The 20,159-nt window shown below is 44.7% G+C and overlaps 2 protein-coding genes across 2 annotated transcripts in view; one reads left to right on the forward strand and one right to left on the reverse strand.

The window, feature by feature from the left end:
- The window catches only part of WDR12 (WD repeat domain 12), a 344,303-nt gene that overhangs the window by 53,109 nt on the left and 271,035 nt on the right, over positions 1-20,159 (forward strand). The window lies entirely within an intron of this gene.
- FAM117B (family with sequence similarity 117 member B) overlaps positions 11,459-20,159 on the reverse strand; it is a 38,515-nt gene continuing 29,814 nt past the window's right edge. Inside the window, exons 4-8 of the mRNA XM_060257034.1 lie at positions 19,165-19,278; positions 18,483-18,626; positions 17,449-17,674; positions 15,583-15,703; positions 11,459-12,409 (exon numbers count right to left, since the gene is read on the reverse strand). Coding sequence (XP_060113017.1) covers positions 12,091-12,409; positions 15,583-15,703; positions 17,449-17,674; positions 18,483-18,626; positions 19,165-19,278 — 924 coding nt within the window. The 3' untranslated portion in view covers positions 11,459-12,090. The remainder of the gene's footprint in view (positions 12,410-15,582; positions 15,704-17,448; positions 17,675-18,482; positions 18,627-19,164; positions 19,279-20,159) is intronic.

The raw sequence follows: 20,159 nt of genomic DNA on the forward strand, positions 1-20,159 counted from the left end.
AAGAGTTTATGGCTTTATTAAACAAAATTTCAGGAGTAGTAGTTCCATTGTAACTGACAAGTGGAGCTCAAAAAAGGAAGAGCTGGTTGCCCTGGATAGGAATTTGTTTGGTAGCTGAAACCTGCAGCGAACTGGCTTTGGCAATCCACACAGTTAATTTCTTTGAGCCTCATTATTTAGCAAGTGCAATCCAGCTAAACGAGGAGGTAAAACCCGTAACACATTTTGATACTACTTTTTTTCCAGTTCACACCATTCTACAAGAATCCAGGTCCCAGGTTATACTGTATATCTTCAGCACATTACAAACAAATTCACTTCATTTATATTTTTGGAAAGTAGGAGGCAAAGCAGTTTAAAAACCACTACCGTCTTTTCAACTGACATTGAAGTATTTAAAAGCCAGTACTACAGACCTTTTAGAACAAGTGCATTATCACTCTGAAGGCCAATTTTATTCAAGTGAGCTGTTTGCTTTATTAGCATTTTCGTAGATTCAGCTCACCTTTTCTGAACAACAATCAAGTGAGTTATAATTCATAGATTTCTACTAGAAACCAATTTCTCAGATACAAGAGACTACTTTCTATTTAAATAGGGTGCAATCATTTGTTTGTCAGATTCCTTCCACACACAGACAGGATTAGAGAGGATTTGAAGAATTATGGCATAGGCATGTTGTTATAGTTGACTACTCTTAGTGCTGGCTTAAGCCTCCCCTTCTCTTAATCTACGGCAGCATTATATCAAATCTCTTACATGCAGACAGTAAACAGGCTGGCAACATGGCATCAGTCTCGCTTCTGTTGTTTTGGTGTCTGGCTTCTTTTTCTATCTTCCTTTATGTGATAAGTACACCCTCGCAAAAAAAAAAGAAATACTTGTATCCAATGTTCCCTCTAAACTGCAGAGTCTCGTGAGCAAAAATTCTACTTTGTGAGCTACTGGCATTAACGTTGTGAGCTATTGCATAAATCTGTTTGCTCTGGGGCCATTTTTCCTGAGCTAAGACAAAAATGTGTGAGCTGGAGGCTAAAAATCGGAGCTAGCTCCCATTAACTCAGTTTAGATGGAACACTGCTTGTATCCCAACCCTGAATGTCCTCAATAGAACCCCATTTAATAACCTGAGCATTTTGTCTGCAAGGACCTTTGCCCAAGGCTGAGGCTTAAAAGTACTAACAAAGTAAAATGAACTCAAGAAAATGTAACACGTAATTGTTTTTAGCACAGGGGAACCCAAAAGAAATGATGCTACACCTAGACATGGTCCAGCCAACATTAAAGCAGGTGATCCTGTTAATTTCACCAACTTAAAATCAATGGAACTGAGAGCTACAGAATTAACAATTGTTTGCAAAGCAGCCCTGTTTGAATTTAATCTCTCCCATGCCCCCCGGTGACCAATTAAAATCTCAAAGTAAACGTTCAGGATAATTGGTGAAAATATACCCTCTACCGCCTTAAAAGGTTTGACATGACTTTAAAGAATCCAGTCTGTAAATAATTATTTCATTGCTGCAGGCCTTAATATTGGAGTGAAGCGGAAGGGTCCAAAGTGCAATGCTTTCTCTATTCTGGTTAATGCTCAGCCCCACGCCATTCCTCAGAAGTAGCTTTAGAAGACCAATCATGCTTGTAGTTATTTAAAACATTTGTAACCCCTTCTCCCTCTGAGGTGGAGGCCATCTTGTGGGTGATTCCCATCCTACAAGGCAGGAACTAACTTCTTTTACTTCCTGTTCCTCTGGTGGGAGTCACCCTCAGCTTCAGTCCTTTTCCTGCCTCATTAGGGAGAGCAGCTAGGTTGGACTCTCTCTGCCAATCCCTATCTTTTCTGCTTTCTGTGTTAGAGTTCAGACTTTTCTTTTATCCCTCCTTTACATTCTATTTTCTACTTACCCTTTTTACTTTCACTTTTGTTCCCCCCCCCCTTCCTTACTGACCAAGCCGGTTCTTTTTCTTTGCCCCTTTCCTCAGTCTCACAGCAGCCATTTTAATAGCCCTCTCAGCAAGCTGCTGACTAGCTTCCTGGGCTATTTGATGGAGAGGCATTTCAGAGCCCACAAAAGGGGCGAGAGAGAGAGGATGATGGCTTCTTCTGGCCAGCGAGTCAGAAGATGCAGAGATGCGAGGCTGCAAAAATGCAGTGGAGATGACAAGACCCAGCAGTAGCTTGTTATGGATTCCCCAATGGTCCTGCCATTATGTGGCTGGGAAAACCGTGCCAGAACTCACCATGGTGGTGCAGGAGCTGTGTATTCAGAGAAGACAAGCAAGGCACATTACAGCCACAGCAGAGGTGGGCAAGCGCATGCCAGTGGTCCATCTGATGCCCCGACTAGGCATTTTGAAGGGAGCGCAAGGGATGGCAGCAAAGCCTTCATGCTGGAGGGAACTTCAGCTGCACCAGACGCCATCAGAGACAGCCATGGAATGCAACCAGAGGGAGGTAAACCCTGCACCCTTGAGTCCCTCTCCCTGTCTCCAATTTCATTTCCTTCCTAAGCAAGACTTTATCAGAGCAGATCTTTCCTTTCTGCAGGAGCGGGGGGGAGAGGGATGGATAGAGGTCACTCCCCCTCCCCAGATTCCTCTTCATCCAAGGGATCTTCCAGATATAAATGCCCCTCACAGCCCATCAAGGCAGCCATAAAATAGTCTATTAATGACAAGAGGGGGCACAATCCTTCACTAGACAGGGAGGATATCTCTTCAGATAGGCACAGTGAAAAAGAGGAAAGGGTTCTTGTCAAAAGAGGAAATCACTGACTTTGAAGTGCCAGAACCATCCCTTAGGGTTTTTTTTAATACTGAGGATTACCAGTAATTGTCATCCACAACACTCTCAGTCCTTGGCTTAGTTGAGGAAGATGTGGAAGATGACTGAGAGAACAAACAAAAAGGGAAAAAAATTAGAAAAAAGGGAGATAGTTAATTTTTTCCAAGGAAGGCTGTATCTGAAAAAGCCTTCCTATTTCCAGATTTCTTTGAGAGGCAGATAAGGGCTGAATGGACTAAGCCCATGTCAGATAAGCAATATCCGGGGTTTGTTAAGAAATTATATAACCTGTCTTCCTTTACCAACAGATTTCTTCAGATTCCCTTAGTAGACGCACCAGTTACAGTGCTCCAGTCCTGTGGGCCACTCTCTGAAGATGGGCACGTCAGTGTTAGAGATAACACAGATAAGAAAGCTGAGTCTGCTCCGAGAAGTATCAAGGCTGCATCCATAGTGTCACAAGCAGCCATAGTGTGGATGAGAAAAATTATTCAAATGCTACCTGATAACAACCAACATTTGCAAGAAGAGGCCAATAGGTGCTAAAGGCCATATCCAATAGGGCCCTAAAGGGCAACACTACTCTGGATTAGTGTTCTAGCTGAGTTAGTGTGAGCTAGCTCACAGATTTTATGTCTCCAGCTCACACTTCTTTGTCTTAGGAAGGATGACCCCAGCAGCTCACAATTTTAATGTCAGTAGCTCACAAAGTAGAATTTTTGCTCACAAGATTCTGCAGCTTAGATGGAACATTGCTCTGGATACCATGGTTTTTTCTGCCAGAGTGGTCTTCTCAGCAGGAGCAACTCGACACACCCTATGGTTGAGGGCCTGGCCGGCAGACTCCCATTCCAAAGCCATTGCTGCTTACCCTTTTCACAGTGGAAAACTGAGTCTTTAGAAAAAATTTTCATTGAAACAAGAGATAAGAAAAAGGCCCTACCCAAGACCCTCCATTGTGCAAAAAACCTTTTTATCCCTCCTTTCGAACACAGCATACCTTACACAGATTCCGGCAAGACAACTGAAAGAACTCATGGCCATCCAACAGACAGTCCTTTCATAAAGGCAGGTTCAGCAACCGCTTCAACAGGTCCGGCAATAGATCTGAATGATTGGAAAGGGAAGCAAAAGCCAACAAAGCATGACTATCTCAGTCTACCCGTCTGCTTCACTTCCAACAACATTGGGCAAGCTCCCAAGTAGACACCTGGTCGAAAGAAATAGCCACTGACAGTTACAAGATAAGAGTTTCAAAGTTTTTCTCCTCGCTTCATAAAAGTCCCCATGTTACAAAACCCCAGAAAAACAGGCCAGGACACTGGCAGCAATTCAACATTTATTAGAAATCCAAGCCATAGGACCAGACCCTTAAGAGCAAAACAATGGTGTATACTCCATTTTCTCCATATTCCAAAGAAATCCAGAGACTGGAGGCTGATTTTGTATGCTTTCTCCTTTGTCAAGTACAGATGAGAGAACATTGTGTCTGTTTTTTTCTTCTGCATGTTATCCTTAGTCATTTTTTTTAAAAAAGGAGCTCGTGCAACTGGCTATTTATAACAGAAAATATGCTTCAAATAAAATGTAAAGTATAGCTGTGTTTAAAACTTTACTGTTCTTTTAAGTCTGTAGCCAAACAATACATTTAACTCCAGTTGAAGTTACAGAGGCCTAAAAGGATGTCAGGCTACCCCAACCCTGAAATTTTTTAGTTCTCTTCTACTAAACTTAACCTTATTCAGCAGTTTGGTAGCTGTAAAACTGCTTTTTAAAAATTCCATGCACAGCAGTACAGTTCTGGTCTCAGTTGCCCACAGAGCTCCTCTTGAGGCTGTTAGCTGCCTGAAGTGAGCTGCTTGCTGAGCAGGAGATCTCTGCATTGGGAAATGATGAACAGTAGAGAGGAAGTTGACCTGCTCAAGTCTTTAGTGGCTTTTAATAGCCTAGAGGAGGAAAATTTGAGCATGGATACTATGAGGCACCCCTCCCCCGCTCCAATTCCCCCCCCCCCTCAAGATGCTATAAATTAAAGATATCAGGCTACTTTTAATTAAAAGTCTGGAGGTTGGGCAGATTAGGACTGAAGGACATACGCTTCCTCTTATCTTTATCTTCACTTCACTACCTGGGCACTCTGTCTTACAGAATGTGTGGTACCAAAGCTTACCCTGTTGGATTGGAGGTACGTACCAATTCTGATTCCCCCTCCTCAGCCTTGCATACTAAACACTCCTGTCCAGCACTGTGCTACTTAGGCTTAGTAGCTGAGAGGAAGAGAGAAACTTGGAGCTGCCTGACAACACAAGCAGAGACTGGTAGACTGTCCCATGAAGTCTTCATGGCTTTGCAATACCGTGGGAGAAGCACGGTCCCAAGTAGGACTGATGCAGACATCTGAATTGTGTACACATAGGGAAATGGGCTACTGGATACTTACCATGAAGGGTCCTTCTCCACGGAGGAAAGAAGAACATTTTGGTGGGTGATTCCCAACCTCCATTTAGGGATGCAGGAACAAAGTCTTTCCACTTCCTGTCTCCTTGAGTGGGAGTCACCCGTCTCCTCACTTCTTTTCCTGCCTCAGCAAAGAGAGCAGCTCACCTATTCTTTTCCTCTTTACTTTTGGCTTCTTCTCACCCTAAATCCTTATCTTGCCTGCCTTTTCTTATTTCCCTCCAGTTCCCTTACTATTTTTCTCTCTCGTGCCTCTACGAGGAGATATGAGCAAAGAAGTTGGACAGTTGGGGAGAGTCACTGTCAGCAATGGCAGCCATTTTCTTTTCCTTCAACTGACAGTCCCACCAAGCGGGTCCTTCAGCCACTAAAAAAAATAAATGATGGCTTGTGAGGGCAGCAGTGGTTTTTCTCTGTGAAGGAGCTAGAAGCCCCCCCTCACCACTGATCCTGGCTTAAACGCTGTACACAGACTGTATAGAAACTATTTTATGACAGCTCCAGGATCAAAGAAAATGGAGAACCAAAAGAGTGCCAGAAAGAGTCATCATTCTTCCCAGTTACCAGATATTGCAGCACCATGTCTGAGCCCTGCCACGGCTGACCACCTGGCCAACTGGTTGGGAGGAGGCTGAGGAGTCGTTTCTCACTTCCATAAGCCATACAAACACTGCAGGGCACAGTGAGAGCCATCAAAGCTGCCTTCCAGATGAACAAGCTGCAGCATCAACTGGGTCCTGTTTAGGCATTGGGTGAGACTGGCCTACTCATGAACAATGTGCAGGAAGTTGATTCCCTGGAATTTATAAATGACTCCAAGATGTCCTTCGCCTCAAAGGGAGAACTAAGACTCTTAAGTACACCGGCTATATGAGGGAAGTTACTCTTAGACCTTTCAGTGCTTTTTTTGGAGTTCCTGATCACTGTACAAATGAACGGCGGTTTATACCTGCCACAACTGCAATCCTCACAGCTCTCCTTTAAAACAGCTTGGTTCTCTTTTCATTTTCAAAATGGGAAATGAGGCCCAGAAAAGGTATCAGACTCAAGGCAATCCAGGGTTTCTCACAGGGCTATGATCTGAATTGTGGTGGTTTTGTAAGGAAAGTCGATGAAGCCACTGTGAAAGTTTCGGGGTGGGGAGCTTTACAATATGATAAGGGCACAAGCTAAACGCCGGAGTTACTGCTGATTAGCCTAGCACCATATTTTATCATCCTGGCGACCAGCAAAGAACTGACACAACAGACGAATCTTAACTTGAAATATTTATTGAAAGTGTGCGAGTCCCATAAAGGTGAGTAAAACATTTTTCGTAAAAAAATTCAATAAAATTTCTCGCAGACATAGGTCTTACATCTGTCGTTAAAATAAAAACAATAGAAAAACAAGAAATGCCCAAACACACTGGTGTGCATTGAGGGGGAAAAGGCTTTTAAAAAAATCTTACATAGTCAAACATCATTGGCCTTTGCAAATACAATTTACCAAATTATGTGTGGATTTCTCCAGAATGTCTTTAATCACTAGTACTGGCAGAAAACAGGATAGCCAGTCTTGAGCCAGAGAGAGTGAACCAGGAAGGAAAAAGACATCACATGCCACTGGCAGTGAGATGCTGTGATCAAGTCACACAACACAATATCAAGACAGTTAAGGTAGAAAGGAAAGTTACATCTTAAGGTACATTATTTCCATTGGAACAGGTCTATATAGGACACAGTCAGACAAGATGGTGACACAAGAAACCAAGGATAGGATCGATGTGTAGCAACTAACTTTTCACCAAGAATCATTTGCCTTGTTCCTCTCCTGGGCTTTTGATATGCACTGGTTAAGGAAATGTGACCTCCACAACTTGGCCTTCAGATGCTTCAAAAGCCTAGGAATTGTATTGTTAGAGCAGTTTTTGGCACATGTTGGCCAACAACATTTCACAACTTCCTCCAAAATTGTGATGGAACCACACCAGCACCTAACTAAAACCATACTAATAACCCTTGTATGTATCAAATGACACAACTCAGTCATTAACTTATATCCAATTCTGAAAATTGTCTCTTGAGAATCTGTAAAGCAGCAGTGATGTCTTCACACGGAAAAATAAACTATAAGAACTCCTGTTTTCATTAACCGTCCAATTTTTAAAAAGTAGCAACTTCCACAGGCCTAATTACCAATCCTATAGTGCCACTCTAAGGATTTTTGGGCCCTCCATTTCATTTGCCAATGCTTGCTGCCTAACTTAGCCTAGCATTTCACTGGCCTTTCCACTAGATACTGTCAAAACTCAGTGGAGCCACAGAAAGTCAGGAGAGGCCAATGCAGTAGCTTGCCCAGATTAAAAACTGTCTAGTGCCCAGGGATGGAATTCTAGCAGAAGCTCCTTTGCATATTAGGTCACACACCCCTGATGTAGCCAATCCTCCAAGAGCTTACAAGGCTCTTTTTTTGTATGCTCTTGGAGGATTGGCTACATCAGGGGTGTGTGACCTAATATGCAAAGGGGCTCCTGCTAGAATTCCACCCCTGCTAGTGGCATTATCTTTAACAATGGGCTCAAAAGAGAAAACATTTGTCCTTCAAAGATCCCATTCTTAAGAAACAGCTCTACTTAGGAAGATGACTTCTAGATGAAGATGAGCAACTTGCTCCACATGGATGGAGGCTTTTCTCCTCCTGCAGAGGACAACGTCTGTCTCAGGTCTTTTACACTCCTCTTGGAACACTCATTCTGTTATCAGAGAAAAGGCCAAGTGATAGCAGAAGTGATCCACTCTCTTCAGCCCAACCCCTAACATTCACTACCCTCGTACTCTGAACTAACTCACTGCCGGGTGCCTTTACAGTCTCTACTGCCTTCACTTTGATTGCCCTCCACAGCAGGAAAAAGTCAGAAAGGCTGGGTGCGGCAGAGTAGGGAACATCTCCTTGAGGTCGGCAGACATACAACTCTGTATTTGCTTCCTTCCCCTTTCAGGCTGCTCAGTGATATTCTCTTTTCTCTGTCCCTCAGCTCCTAGAAGGTCAGATGCTGAACACAAATCCCCTTCCTCCCTAACCCAGGAGCTGCACTGCGAGAGCAAGGAAGGCGGCAATGCATCCGTTGGTCTTCCTTTCCCATCACCTGTAAGCAGCTCTAAAGCTGGGAAATTGGAACAGATTTGGCTGTCCACATGTTCAAGTGCAACTTGTGGCTCAGGGACTGGGGAAGTCACTGCCTTTATCCAAGACAGAAAATACACAACACATACACACCCCTTTACACATCTGCACTCTCTTCACCATGCCCAGCTTCTAACTCATTCTTCATCATGCACAGGGTAACAAACTTAGCAATGAGAGGGGAAGGTATCCTCATAGGCTAGCTGCACTTTCACGTTTCTTTCTGTCCTTCCACTGTAAATGCCTCCATATCAGCTGCTCCCATGTCAGAGAGGGACAAAACCAATGCAGAACCAAGCAGCTAAGTAGAAAGAAAGACCTGGGGGAATCTTATAAACCATTTAAGAATTGGGTATTTCCATGGGCTACCACCATCTTATAGGTGCAAGTCTTCAAGAGGAAATGTAATGATGAGACAGTAGCTGCCCACCATTCCTTAACACTGTCAAATTACTAAAACCAAGAAGACTACATATTGTTAACTTAGGTAGGGTGTTTCATTTTTAAAATACACCTAGAGACCAGCCTGAAATATCTGCCGCACCCTCATTCTAGTGCAGGGGTCTCCAACTTATTAAGACTTTGGGCACTCTTGAATGCAAAAGGGTAGAGAGCACTAAAACAGCAGGGCTGCCGATTATAAAATGTTGGGAAGTTGCCCATCAAGTGTCCTATGATGGAGGCAGCTACTTCTGAACAGGCTCTTGGAGAAGATGCAAAGGCAACACTTCCCGGACTCTTCTAAAGGTGAGGGAAAGCTGGGATCAGCTCGTTGCTTTTAGCAAGAGATTGTTGGGTTTCAGCTTCCACAGAGAGGAGGGAGTTTGCCCCCTGCACAGCTACAGGAACAGAATCCCAAGAAATGCTGTATCTCTGGCCAAGTCAAGAACACAGCTTCTGATGTGTGAACCTGGAAGTCAGTCGAGTGGTTCAAAGCACCCTGTTTTTACCCTGTTCCGTGCAAAGCCCATTACATTTTATCGCCAAGGTTCAAAGCACAAGGAGGCACCACAAAAGCATACCAGGGAGTGGCTCCAAGCATAAAAAGAGGCCAGGACAATTGGACGTCAAAGTGGTTCTGCATGAAAGATGTTTTACTACATCTTGCAGTGATTAATTAAAACAATCTTAGGTTGAAGGGTTCTCCTAAGACCTACATTGTAAATGTGATTCCAAAAACAGATCTCCTGAAAACCACTCTACAATCTGGAACCAGTAAGCTGATAACCAAAGGAGTCAAAGTGGGTTTTAACAAAATACAAATACCCATTCTGCACAACAGTAGTCCATCTTTCCACTTTATAAAGCCAAGATTAAGTTTCATCAGAAAGCTTACATGCACCCACAGTAACTGTATCAGATAAGCAACATTAAGGTCAATCTTATTTTTCCTTTTTTACTGTCTCCTCATGCAGGACATAATGTACTTAAAATTGGAGTGCAAAATATCAGTGAGGATCCAACACTCCGAAAGTAAGAATTTGGTCCTCACAATTTTTTATTTTTTGGGTAGCAAAGTAAAGGATCTTAGGGATTTGATATGCCAGTAGATCTATCTCCAGAACAGGGTGGCCTATCTTGCTTTGCTAATATAACACCTGAATATAGAAGAGCAGGGCACAACTAAAAAGATATGCCAATGTTTGAAGCAGGGAACAACACAGCTTCGTTTAAAGAAATGAATTCCAGAGCAGCCATGTGAAACTGTCAGTTAAGGGGATAGATATATACCACGAGAACACAAGAGGTGGGGGGAAAGGATTTCACATAAAGTGAAGCCAAAAGACCAACCAATGCAGGAGACAGCAGCTGGTATGCCACAGTACTGCAACACCACAGATGAATGTACGATCCAATCCGCCTGAGCACGACTTACTCCACACCATAAGCAAAACGACACTTCCCCACCATTCACCACGCTGGATTCATCAGAAATGGCTGCTAATCCAGAATGAGCCACATTAATGCCATAAACTGATGCCAGTCTTTAACGAAGAGTTGGTTTCTACAGCCCACTTTCCTCTACCCAAAGGAGTCTCAGTGGCTTACCATCGCCTTCCCTTCCTCACCCCGCAACAGTCACCTTTGTGAGGTAGGTGGGACTGAGAGAGTTCTGAGAGAACTGTGACTGGCTCAAGGCTTTATGTGGAGGAGGAGCGGGGAAGCAAACCCAGTTCTCAAGATTAGACTCCGCTCCATTTAAACGCTACGCCGCACCAGCTAATGTGCCTCAAGACGTTGTTACTTCTCCAAGGTTGCTTTCCTGTAACTGCATAGTTGGCTCCAATTAATTCCGATCAATTATAGATCAAAAATTCCTTCTGAATGACGGCACCCACCTCACAAGCGTTAGGCAACCTCAGAGAGGTTTCGGAACTAGCCGGCTAGAGTTCCACTAGCTCAGGTGGGGCTATACAATTTTGTATCCAGAGAAGTTCAGTGCCATTTGCAGGCCAGTCTAGCAACAGAAACTCCTTCCTGTTTCTTGAATATAATACAATTTTTAAAAAAACGCACACACACACAAAAGAAATGAAGTGGGAAATATCCAGACAAATACTAAGAATCAAAAAGTTCTTAGCTTAACACTAACAATATTGCTAGTCCGAAAGGAGACTATGTCCACTGAAGATAAACTGCTTTTAACACATACCATGCCTGGCGAACTATTACCCTCAACAGACCCACAAAACAGTACTTGGACAAGCGGGAAGAAACATGCACGGCCGTTTCAAGGTCATATGACTAGAGCCTATAAAGTACAGTGGCAAGACATGATCAGGTTGGGTATGGGCCAAAGGCGAGGCAAGACTCCGACAGCAACACAGGAAACCATGACATCCCAAGAGGCACTGATGTGACAGTCAACTGGCATTTCAGAGGGGAGAGAGGGCAGGGCAAACCGTTCTGAATCACAACACAAGGAACAACCCGTTACACGACTGGCCGAAGTGCTCTAAAACGCTATTCCCGGACAAACAGTTCTATGCGAGTGCTAATCCACCTTCCGCTGCCCCACCCCACCCCCCATCAAATGCACACAATGCATCGATATTGCTTTCCTTTTTTTTAGTCTGAAGAATATTAGGCTTATTTGGGAGCAGGAATCAAAACATGGTGACATGACAAGACTGCGGAAAAGTCTCAATCCTTTGGTCCCAACGGTGGGAATGATGTGGCCCAAAGTTACAGGATGGCCTGTTCTCTGTGCGCATCAGAAAACACGAGATTGGAAAATAAAGTATTTTTGTACAAACCAATGATCTTACAGCATTCATTTGCTTGTTTTCCCTTTGCAGATATTTTGCTGGGAATAGCTGGTATGTCAGATTTCTTGATTTTTTAAAGGAAAAAAGGAAGCGTTCAAATTGGGACCCTATGCATCAGAAAAATTGGTCCTTCCAATCGTATAGAATTATGGATGTCTTCATTCCTTATAGTATCAAAGCTTTTGAAAAGTGCAGACCACAGACTGATCTTGAGCCTTCGCAAGACAAATGTGGCCATCTCTCTTTTCTAGATCTCATGCCCAGGCGATCAGTCATGGAGATCAAGATACTAGCATGACCCGTTTAGCAGTTTATGGAATTGCCAGCAATTATGACGCAAAACAGATGCGATTAGGAAGGCTTAAATCACAATTAACTTCAAAAAAAGGCTGCCCCCAGAAGGTAACATCATGGAGGTTATCCTTCGGCTTCTTCACTATGTCCTGATGGCTGGAACACAGACATCTGTGGTATGACTTTACTTGAGCCGCGAGAGAGCCGATCCTGGTCGGCGCCTGCAGACAGGGATGCCATGGCAATTGGCTGCAGCAAAGCGGGGGTCATCCCAGACGTGACGGTCAGATTGTGACTAGCACCCTTGAGGGTAAGATCTTGGGTGGGGAGAAGGGGCTTGAGGATGCTGACAAGGCAGAAAGCAGAGCCGCTTTTGGGAATGAAGTTTACTTTGTTCTTGTCAGGACAGTAAAAAGGCGGGATTTCATGTAAGGGTTTTGGCCTACAAACAGAAGAAAAAAAGACAAAAAAGAGAAAATCAGGTTTTAACCTATGGCAACGAGAGTCTTTTCTATTTTTGAGGGTGAAATATGAAGTCCTCCAAGGATTATGTGCACTGGAAATTACACAAGCATTTGCAACCACACTACGCAAGGGAGCACCACAGCTTCAGTTGCTCCCTTTTGACTTGTTATACAGCGAGTGGCTGCCACCACAGCAGTCCAAGATTAAGATGTGTGAAAGAGATAACATCATTGTGTATCGATGCTTTTATTTTATAGCTAATAATAATAATGGGCTCTGGGTGGCTTACATCATAAAATTCACAGAATAAAACAACGGATGGTAACAATAAATGATAACGGAAAACCCGTGCCTCCTGTCAGGTGGATATGGGTACCCCAGGAGACTTCAGAGTCCAAATAATATCTAGAGCAGAGCACTGGAAGAGGGACCATAGTCAAGGGAGGCCAGAATGACTGAATGTCCATCACCTCAGCCAAACATCTGGGGAACTACAGTAGTAAGTCCCGCAGGGCTCTGGTCTCAGGTGGGAGCGTGTTTCACCAGGCCCTTGCCCTGGCTGAGGCTAAGCAGACATCCCTTAGGCCAGGGATCATCAGGAGGTGTTGGTCAGAAGAGTGTAAAGCTCTCATATGGGAAGAGGCCATCCCGCACGTATGATGGTCTCAGGCTGCAAAGGGCTTTAAAGGTCAAGACTGTGACTTTGAACTGGATCTGGTATTCAAGCAGCAGCCAGTGCAGATGGTGCAGCACCAGCAGAATGCATGCTGCAAAGGCGTCGCCATCAGCAGGTACGCTGCTGTAGTCTGCATTAGCTGCAATTTCTGGATCAGCCCCAAGGGTAGCTTTACTTGGAGCAAATTACAGCAATCCAACCTGGAAGTGACCATTGCATGGATCTATGTAGAAAGCGAGGAGTCCAGCATCACACCGAGACTCCTCACCTTTGGTGTTGGAACCAATGGTGTTCCACTGAAGACCAAGAGTCTGATTTATAGAAGCACAAAAGCTTTACAGTCACCACCAGCTCCCCCTGCACTGTATAGCAGGGAAGAATGCCAGAATTCAGTCAAGATTTCAATAAATTTGCTTCTAGTTAGGCTTAGTACCGTCATTAATAATCTGACAAAGAGTCCTGTCGAACCCCAAATCTCCCAAACAAGCACAATATATAAGATGGATATAGTTTTACAATCTTCAGAAATGTGTACATAAGGCACTATAGGATTAGAGCTCTAGGATTACTGCAGATAGAAGAGATTTCCATTTGCTGAGCATGACTTGTCACCTTCCCATCCGTAAAGCATCACTCTTCACCATGGGGTGGGGGGATTGGGGAAACCCCACATGGACATCAGAGGAGCTGGAGGTCTACAGGATGCAGCCATCAGCAAAACCTGTTTCTCACTTCTCTCCACAGAAATCCTTCTGAGGATCCTAGTTATAATGTAAACTGCACTTTGCAATTCCAGCAAAAATTAACATTCTTGTTAAATGAGTAATTATTTCCTTTCGAAATATAGGGAATCTTGGGTTCTGTGCCAGGCTTCCATGCCAATCACGTGGGTCAATGTCATTGTGACACATTTTATTTAGTTTCTAGCACAAAGAGCATTTGTGTTAAGTTCAGTTTTTTTTATATATTACTATTGCTTCTATCAGGGATAACTGACAGCCTGCAAGCCAAACTAAACCCAGCTATAAAGCCAGTTTCATCAGTCAGATGTGCTTGCCAGGGAACAAACAGTAGGTCCCACTTAGGCTGGGTGAAAACTTCCTCTTCTCCCACAGCCTAGATCATAGATGTCAAACATGCGGCCTGGGGGCCAAATCAGGCCCTCTGAAGGCTCCTATCAGGCCCCCCGAGCAACTGGCTGTCATCTGCTTCCTTCTCCCTCTCTCTTGCTTCCTTCAGCATCACAGCTTGCTTTGCAAGGCTTGCTCAACTGCACAGGAGCTACAGAACAAAGCCTGTATTTTCTCCATTGGCTGATCCTCCTCCCTTGGGGAGGAAGAGGGGGGAGACAGAGCTTGGCTTTGCCAGGCTCTCTCAGTTGCACAGCAGAGCTACTGAGCCAAGCCTCTCTTCCTTCTATTAGCTGAGGCTCCTCCCCTCTCCTGATCTCCTTGGGAAGGAAGGAAAGAGCCAGAGCTTCCTTTGCCCAGTTCCTTGGATATCAGGGAGAAATACAAAGAAAGCACCTTTAAGACCAACGAGTGCTAATGTTTTAAGAATGTTTTATTTTAAGTTTTAAAAAAAATTCTGTGTTTGTCTGTGTCCTTTATAAAGTTTATATCTCTGCTACCTAATCATAAATAGATACACACATGGCGCAGCCCAACATGGCTTGGATCAACAAGGTCTCATTTATGTCAGATCCGGTCCTCATAACAAATGAATTCAACACCCATGGCCTAAATAAAGGGGTGGTTATCCCTAGTCTTGCACTGAGCTTTGGAGACACTCCAGACATTCACCTCCTTCCTGAAGGGTGAGGACTATCAGTCTCCTTTCCACACTCCAGTGTGGGACTGGTGGGAAAAGCTGAGGCCTCACCCCACAGGTGTGGTGGACTTTGGAGGCACTGAACAGCAGAACAGAAATGGTCCTTCAGTGCAGACTGTGCCTGGCTCCCAAGAGCAGCCAGAAGTTGCAAACGGAAGAGATTCACAATCTGAACTCTTTGGCCAAAGGGCACCATGTTGGTTCCGTGTTGTAACCCATCCATCAGCCTGCACTGATGGAGCTGTTCAGTATTCTCCCCCCACCCCCCACAATCTGTAACAGACTCTGAAAAACAGATTTCTCTTGGCTTTCAGTAATTGCTGAATTACAAGCTGTCGAAGCAGCAGAATTGGGTGCCCAATTTTAAGGCCCCAAGTTATAAGAACATGAGAGAAGCCATGTTGAATCAGGCCAACGGCCCACCCAGTCCACAGTGTCATACAGTGGCCAAAAAATCCAAGTGCCATCAGGAGGTCCACCAGTGGGGCCAGGACACAAGCCCTCCCACTGTGCCTCCCCAAGCACCAAGAACACAGAGCATCACTGCCCCAGTTATGCAGACATATGCAATACCAATCGCTTATGCAAATATCTATTAACACAAGTGGTTAAGTTTTAGTTCTTTGACGTGCAGAGCTACTTACAAGCTTTCCTCAAACACTTTCACCTTCTCACAGCCTTCAGGAGGTTCGCGTTTGAACATGTAGCTGTTGTTGGGTTTTGGTGAGGTGGCGTATTTAGGGAGCGGAGAGTTGTTTCCGTTCTCTGAAGTGAGCAGAGCATCAATTAATTAAACATACCCAAAACTTACAATAAATCACTTCCCTCGCTTCTCTCATCCTCTGCCTCACATACCAAGCTAGATGAAAAAGTGTTCTAATTACAAAGCACCCTCTCTTACTGAAGTTCTGTGAACATCTTTCCTCTGTGTATGAAGACGGTTTCTTGTACCAGCACGTTAGACCTACAGAAGATCTCTAGTACTAGAGGACAAGAAGAGCCCTGCTGGATCAGTCCCGCATCTTGTCTCACACAGTGGCCAACCAATTCCTCTGGAGGGCCAACCAGAGGACATAGAGGCCAAGGGCTTCTCCTGATGTTGCCTCCTTGCTCTGGGATCCAGAGGATTAGTGCCTCCAAAAGTGGAGGTCCCCCTCAGTCACCATGACTAGGAGCCATTTGACAGACTATTTAATTCATGAATCTATTTAGAAGACGACTGCAGATTTATACCCCGCCCTTCTCTCTGAATCAGAGACTCAGAGCGCCTTACAATCTCCTATATCTTCTCCACCCACAACATACACAACTGCTGCGAGAGTAATAGCTAACCCAAGACCATTACAGCAGCTGCAAGTGGAGGAATGGAGAATTAAACCCGGTTCGCCAAGGTAAGAGTCCTCACACTTACTGCACCAAACTGGCTCTCCCTTTAATCACCCTTTAAAGCTGTTTATTTGTATGGCCATCACTACATCCTCCGGCAACAAATTCCACACTTTAATCACTCTCTGTGTAAAGTAGTGTTTCCTTTTGTCTGCCTTGAATCTACTGCTAATCAGCTTCATTGGATGCTCTTAAGTTCCAGAATTTTGGGAAAGGGAGAAAAATTTCTGTCAACTCTCTCCACCCCATGCCTAATTTTACAGCCTCTATCATGTCCCTTATTTATCTCTTTTGTAAACTGAAAAATCTCAGTCTCTTCAGCCTTTCCTCATAGGGAAGGTGCACCAACACCCTAGTCTAGTTTTTGAGGCTTAGGATCATACCTGCCAGGTAAGCGGCTACTTATCTTTAGAGCACCAGGGAAAGCTGTTCTACAGCTCCTCTCTTTTTGGAGTGAAAGAATACTCAACCCTTTCTTCTGGAAGTTAGAATCTTCTGCCTACAAATGATGACACTGGATTTATACTCCACCCTTCTCTCTGAATCAGAGTCTCAGAGCGGCTCACAATCTTCTTTACCTTCCTCCTCTGTAACAGGCATCCTGTGAGGTAGGTGGGGCTGAAAGAGCTCTCCCAGAAGCTGCCCTTTCAAGGACAACTCTGCCAGAGCTATGGCTGACCCAAGGCCATTCCAGCAGCTGCAAGTGGAGGAGTGGAGACTCAAACCCAGTACTCCCAAGATAAGAGTCCGCACACTTAACCACTACACCAAACTGGCTCTCATATATCATAAATGCCACCTCCCCATGTTTGAAAAGAGCAAAACCAAGGCACCTAATGTTTCATGGACCAAGGCCTAGGCCAAAGGATTGTTATAGGCAGGGCTTTTTTTGTAGCAGGAACTCCTTCGTATATTAGGCCGCACCCCCCGATGTAGCCAATCCTCCAAGAGCTTACTCTAGACCCTAGAGTACTAGGAGCCCTGTAAGCTCTTGGAGGATTGCCTATATCAGGGGGTGTGGCCTAATAAGCAAAGGAGTTCCTGCTACAGAAAAAGCCCTGGTTATAGGGCAAAAAGAGGAGATGCACTTCAAGTTGCAGCCCCAGCACTTTTCCAGGCAGTACCTTTATCCCTGGAATCCCCCAGCAGGTCATCAGCAGAGCATGGGCTCTCCTCGCTGCCCTCATTGGAGATGGCAAGAAAAGAACTGGGGGACACGGACTGGGACCGGCTGCTGTTGTTGCTGCCCTTCTCTGCTCCGCCGGGAGTCTGCGTATCGATGCTGCGAGTGCTGCTGCTGCGCTGCACCAGGGGAGGCGGAGCTCGATGCCCATCTGGAATATCCTGAGGCTGTTGGAAGGGAATGTACATTATATACTCTTTGCCATGTAAGAGACTACTAATCTTGTCTGGTTAGGAATTACTTTACACATTAATAGACTATTTTGGGCCTCTCCTTCCATAAAGCTCTTTAGCACAAGATTAGTTATTCTTCAGACTCGAACAACAGCAAGAATGGAAGCCAATCTTAAGGAGATTTAGGGTCTGGGGAGGCATTCCAAGGAAGTGCACAATATATCTACTTAAGAGGATTCTGAAGGGATGATGTCACACACAAAGGCAATTCCGTTGCCCGTAGCAAGGTTCCACATCACTCCTGTGGAAACACCTTAGCTTCTCCTTGAAAAAGTGCTTCCAGATACTCCAACACACATCTAGTCTTGGAAATGTTTTAACACACAGTCAGGAACTTTGTAGCAGGAACTCCTTTGCATATTAGGCCACACACCCCTGATGTAGCCAATCCTCCAAGAGCTTACAGGGTTCTCAGTACAGGGCCTACTGTAAGCTCCAGGAGGATTGGCTACATCAGGGGGTGTAGCCTAATACGCAAAGGAGATCCTGCTACAGGAAGAGCCCTGCTTTTAGGAATAATGGTTAGTGGTCCTTGTGACTGACTAGTTGAGTCTTTCCAGCATAGATTCCATGTCAAAATACTGCTCCACAGAAAATCCCTGACTTTCACACTGCAGTGCCAGTTTTCTAATTTGCTTGCTTCTCTTTTGCCCTCTACAATAGGCTCATCCCAGTTATTAGTTTAAAAGTGTTAAATACCACACCTGACTAAGGTTACGCATTCAGTGGCCAGAATACTCACAATTAATTGTTCCTCCTTCTCTCCCGTCTCCTTTATGATTATTTCAATCTCCTGATTCAGTCCCTCTATGCTGTTGCGGAAACGCGAGCCTGTTGACTTGGCGATTGGCATCACGGGGACGAGCACACTCTTTGGGACAGGAGCCTGAAACCCCAAACGAGGACAACCAAGATTACACTTCTCTAGCTTGAAACAGGAAAACTAGAACATAACTCATTCATGTGCTATTAAGAGGACACTGAAAATCATCCAGAAACTGTGACTATTGGCACAAAGATAGATAAATGTGTGCGTAGTTGTTATTAAATAGTGTGAAATGAAGAAGATGATGATATTGGATTTATATCCTGCCCTTTACTCTGAATCTCAGAGTGATCACAATCTCCTTCACCTCCCCCCCACACAGACACCCTGTGAAGTAGGTGGGACTGAGAGAGCTCTTACAGCAGCTGCCCTTTCAAGGACAACTCCTGTGATAGCTCTGGCTGACCCAAGCCCACTCCAGCAGGTGCAAGTGGAGGAGTGGGGAATCAAACCCAGTTCTCCCAGATAAGAGTTGGCGCACTTAACCACTACACCAAACTCAAATGAGCGTTGTACAGACAATGAAGATGACACAGAAAATCCTCAGCACTCACTCTGAAAAGTGATTTGCACTTTATGTTAAGTAGCACAATCTCACCTGGCATTGGTTAATGGCTGCATGATTGCCATGGAATGGAGACTGCCGCTCCTTCTCGCGATGGTGCCTGCTGCTGTGTTTGCTCCTCTGCAGCTGTTGTCGTAGCTTGGCAATCTGATGGGACAATCAAGCATTTTAGATTTCCTGCATTTTACAGCACGGACATTTCTCCACACCTACCCTGTCAAAATGTACATCAAGTATTCTTACTCTACCAGATGCTTTATTTTGGAACAGCGGCCAGCTTGCTAAAAATTAAAAGGCTTATTCTCTCCTGCCCACAACGTGCTGACAGATCAACAAGGCACACGTGCACACCCTGCCCCCAAAAACTCAGGCCGGTGGCAACTTTGGTCTGCCTCCATCTCTATTGGGGGAAAGAAAAAAACATGGTGTCCAGCTGGGCATGGCCACCCCACTCTTGTTCTGCAGTTCTCACATTATCACGTGCCTGCCCACCCCCCACTCAACACGGGATGGAGTAGCAGGAAGAATGATACTCAAATTAATATCAGCATCTTCATCAGGGCCTGGAGAGATTCTCCCACCTCAATGAGAACCTGTGACCAAGCTGAACCTCTGCTGGGTATGTAACTTCCCACCTATTGGCAGCTGTCTCAAATGAAGTTGACTTCAATGAATACGGGACTTATCACGGTTTCGCAGGGCCTGCAAGACGGAGCTCTTCCGCCAGGCTTTTAATTAATCCAGCTGGTGTCCTTGAAAGTCATCACTTCCCCCAGCATTTCACCATTATGGTGTTTTGCTATGCTGTTAGGATGCTGTTTACCGCATACGTCTGTAAGATTGTTTACTGTGCTGCTCCGGTTTTGTAATGTCTGTTTTTATATTATTTTAACTGTTTTTTATTGTTGTAAGCAGCCCCGAGCCCACTTGCGGGATAGGGCGGGGTAGAAATCTAAATCTAAGTTGCCCAGTTGCTTGTTGCTTAGTCACATCAGGCACTGTAGTGTGAAACTATCCTAAGTGCACTG

The sequence above is a fragment of the Heteronotia binoei genome, chromosome 16 (assembly GCF_032191835.1).
Source record: "Heteronotia binoei isolate CCM8104 ecotype False Entrance Well chromosome 16, APGP_CSIRO_Hbin_v1, whole genome shotgun sequence".
NCBI classification, from domain to species: Eukaryota; Metazoa; Chordata; class Lepidosauria; order Squamata; family Gekkonidae; genus Heteronotia; species Heteronotia binoei.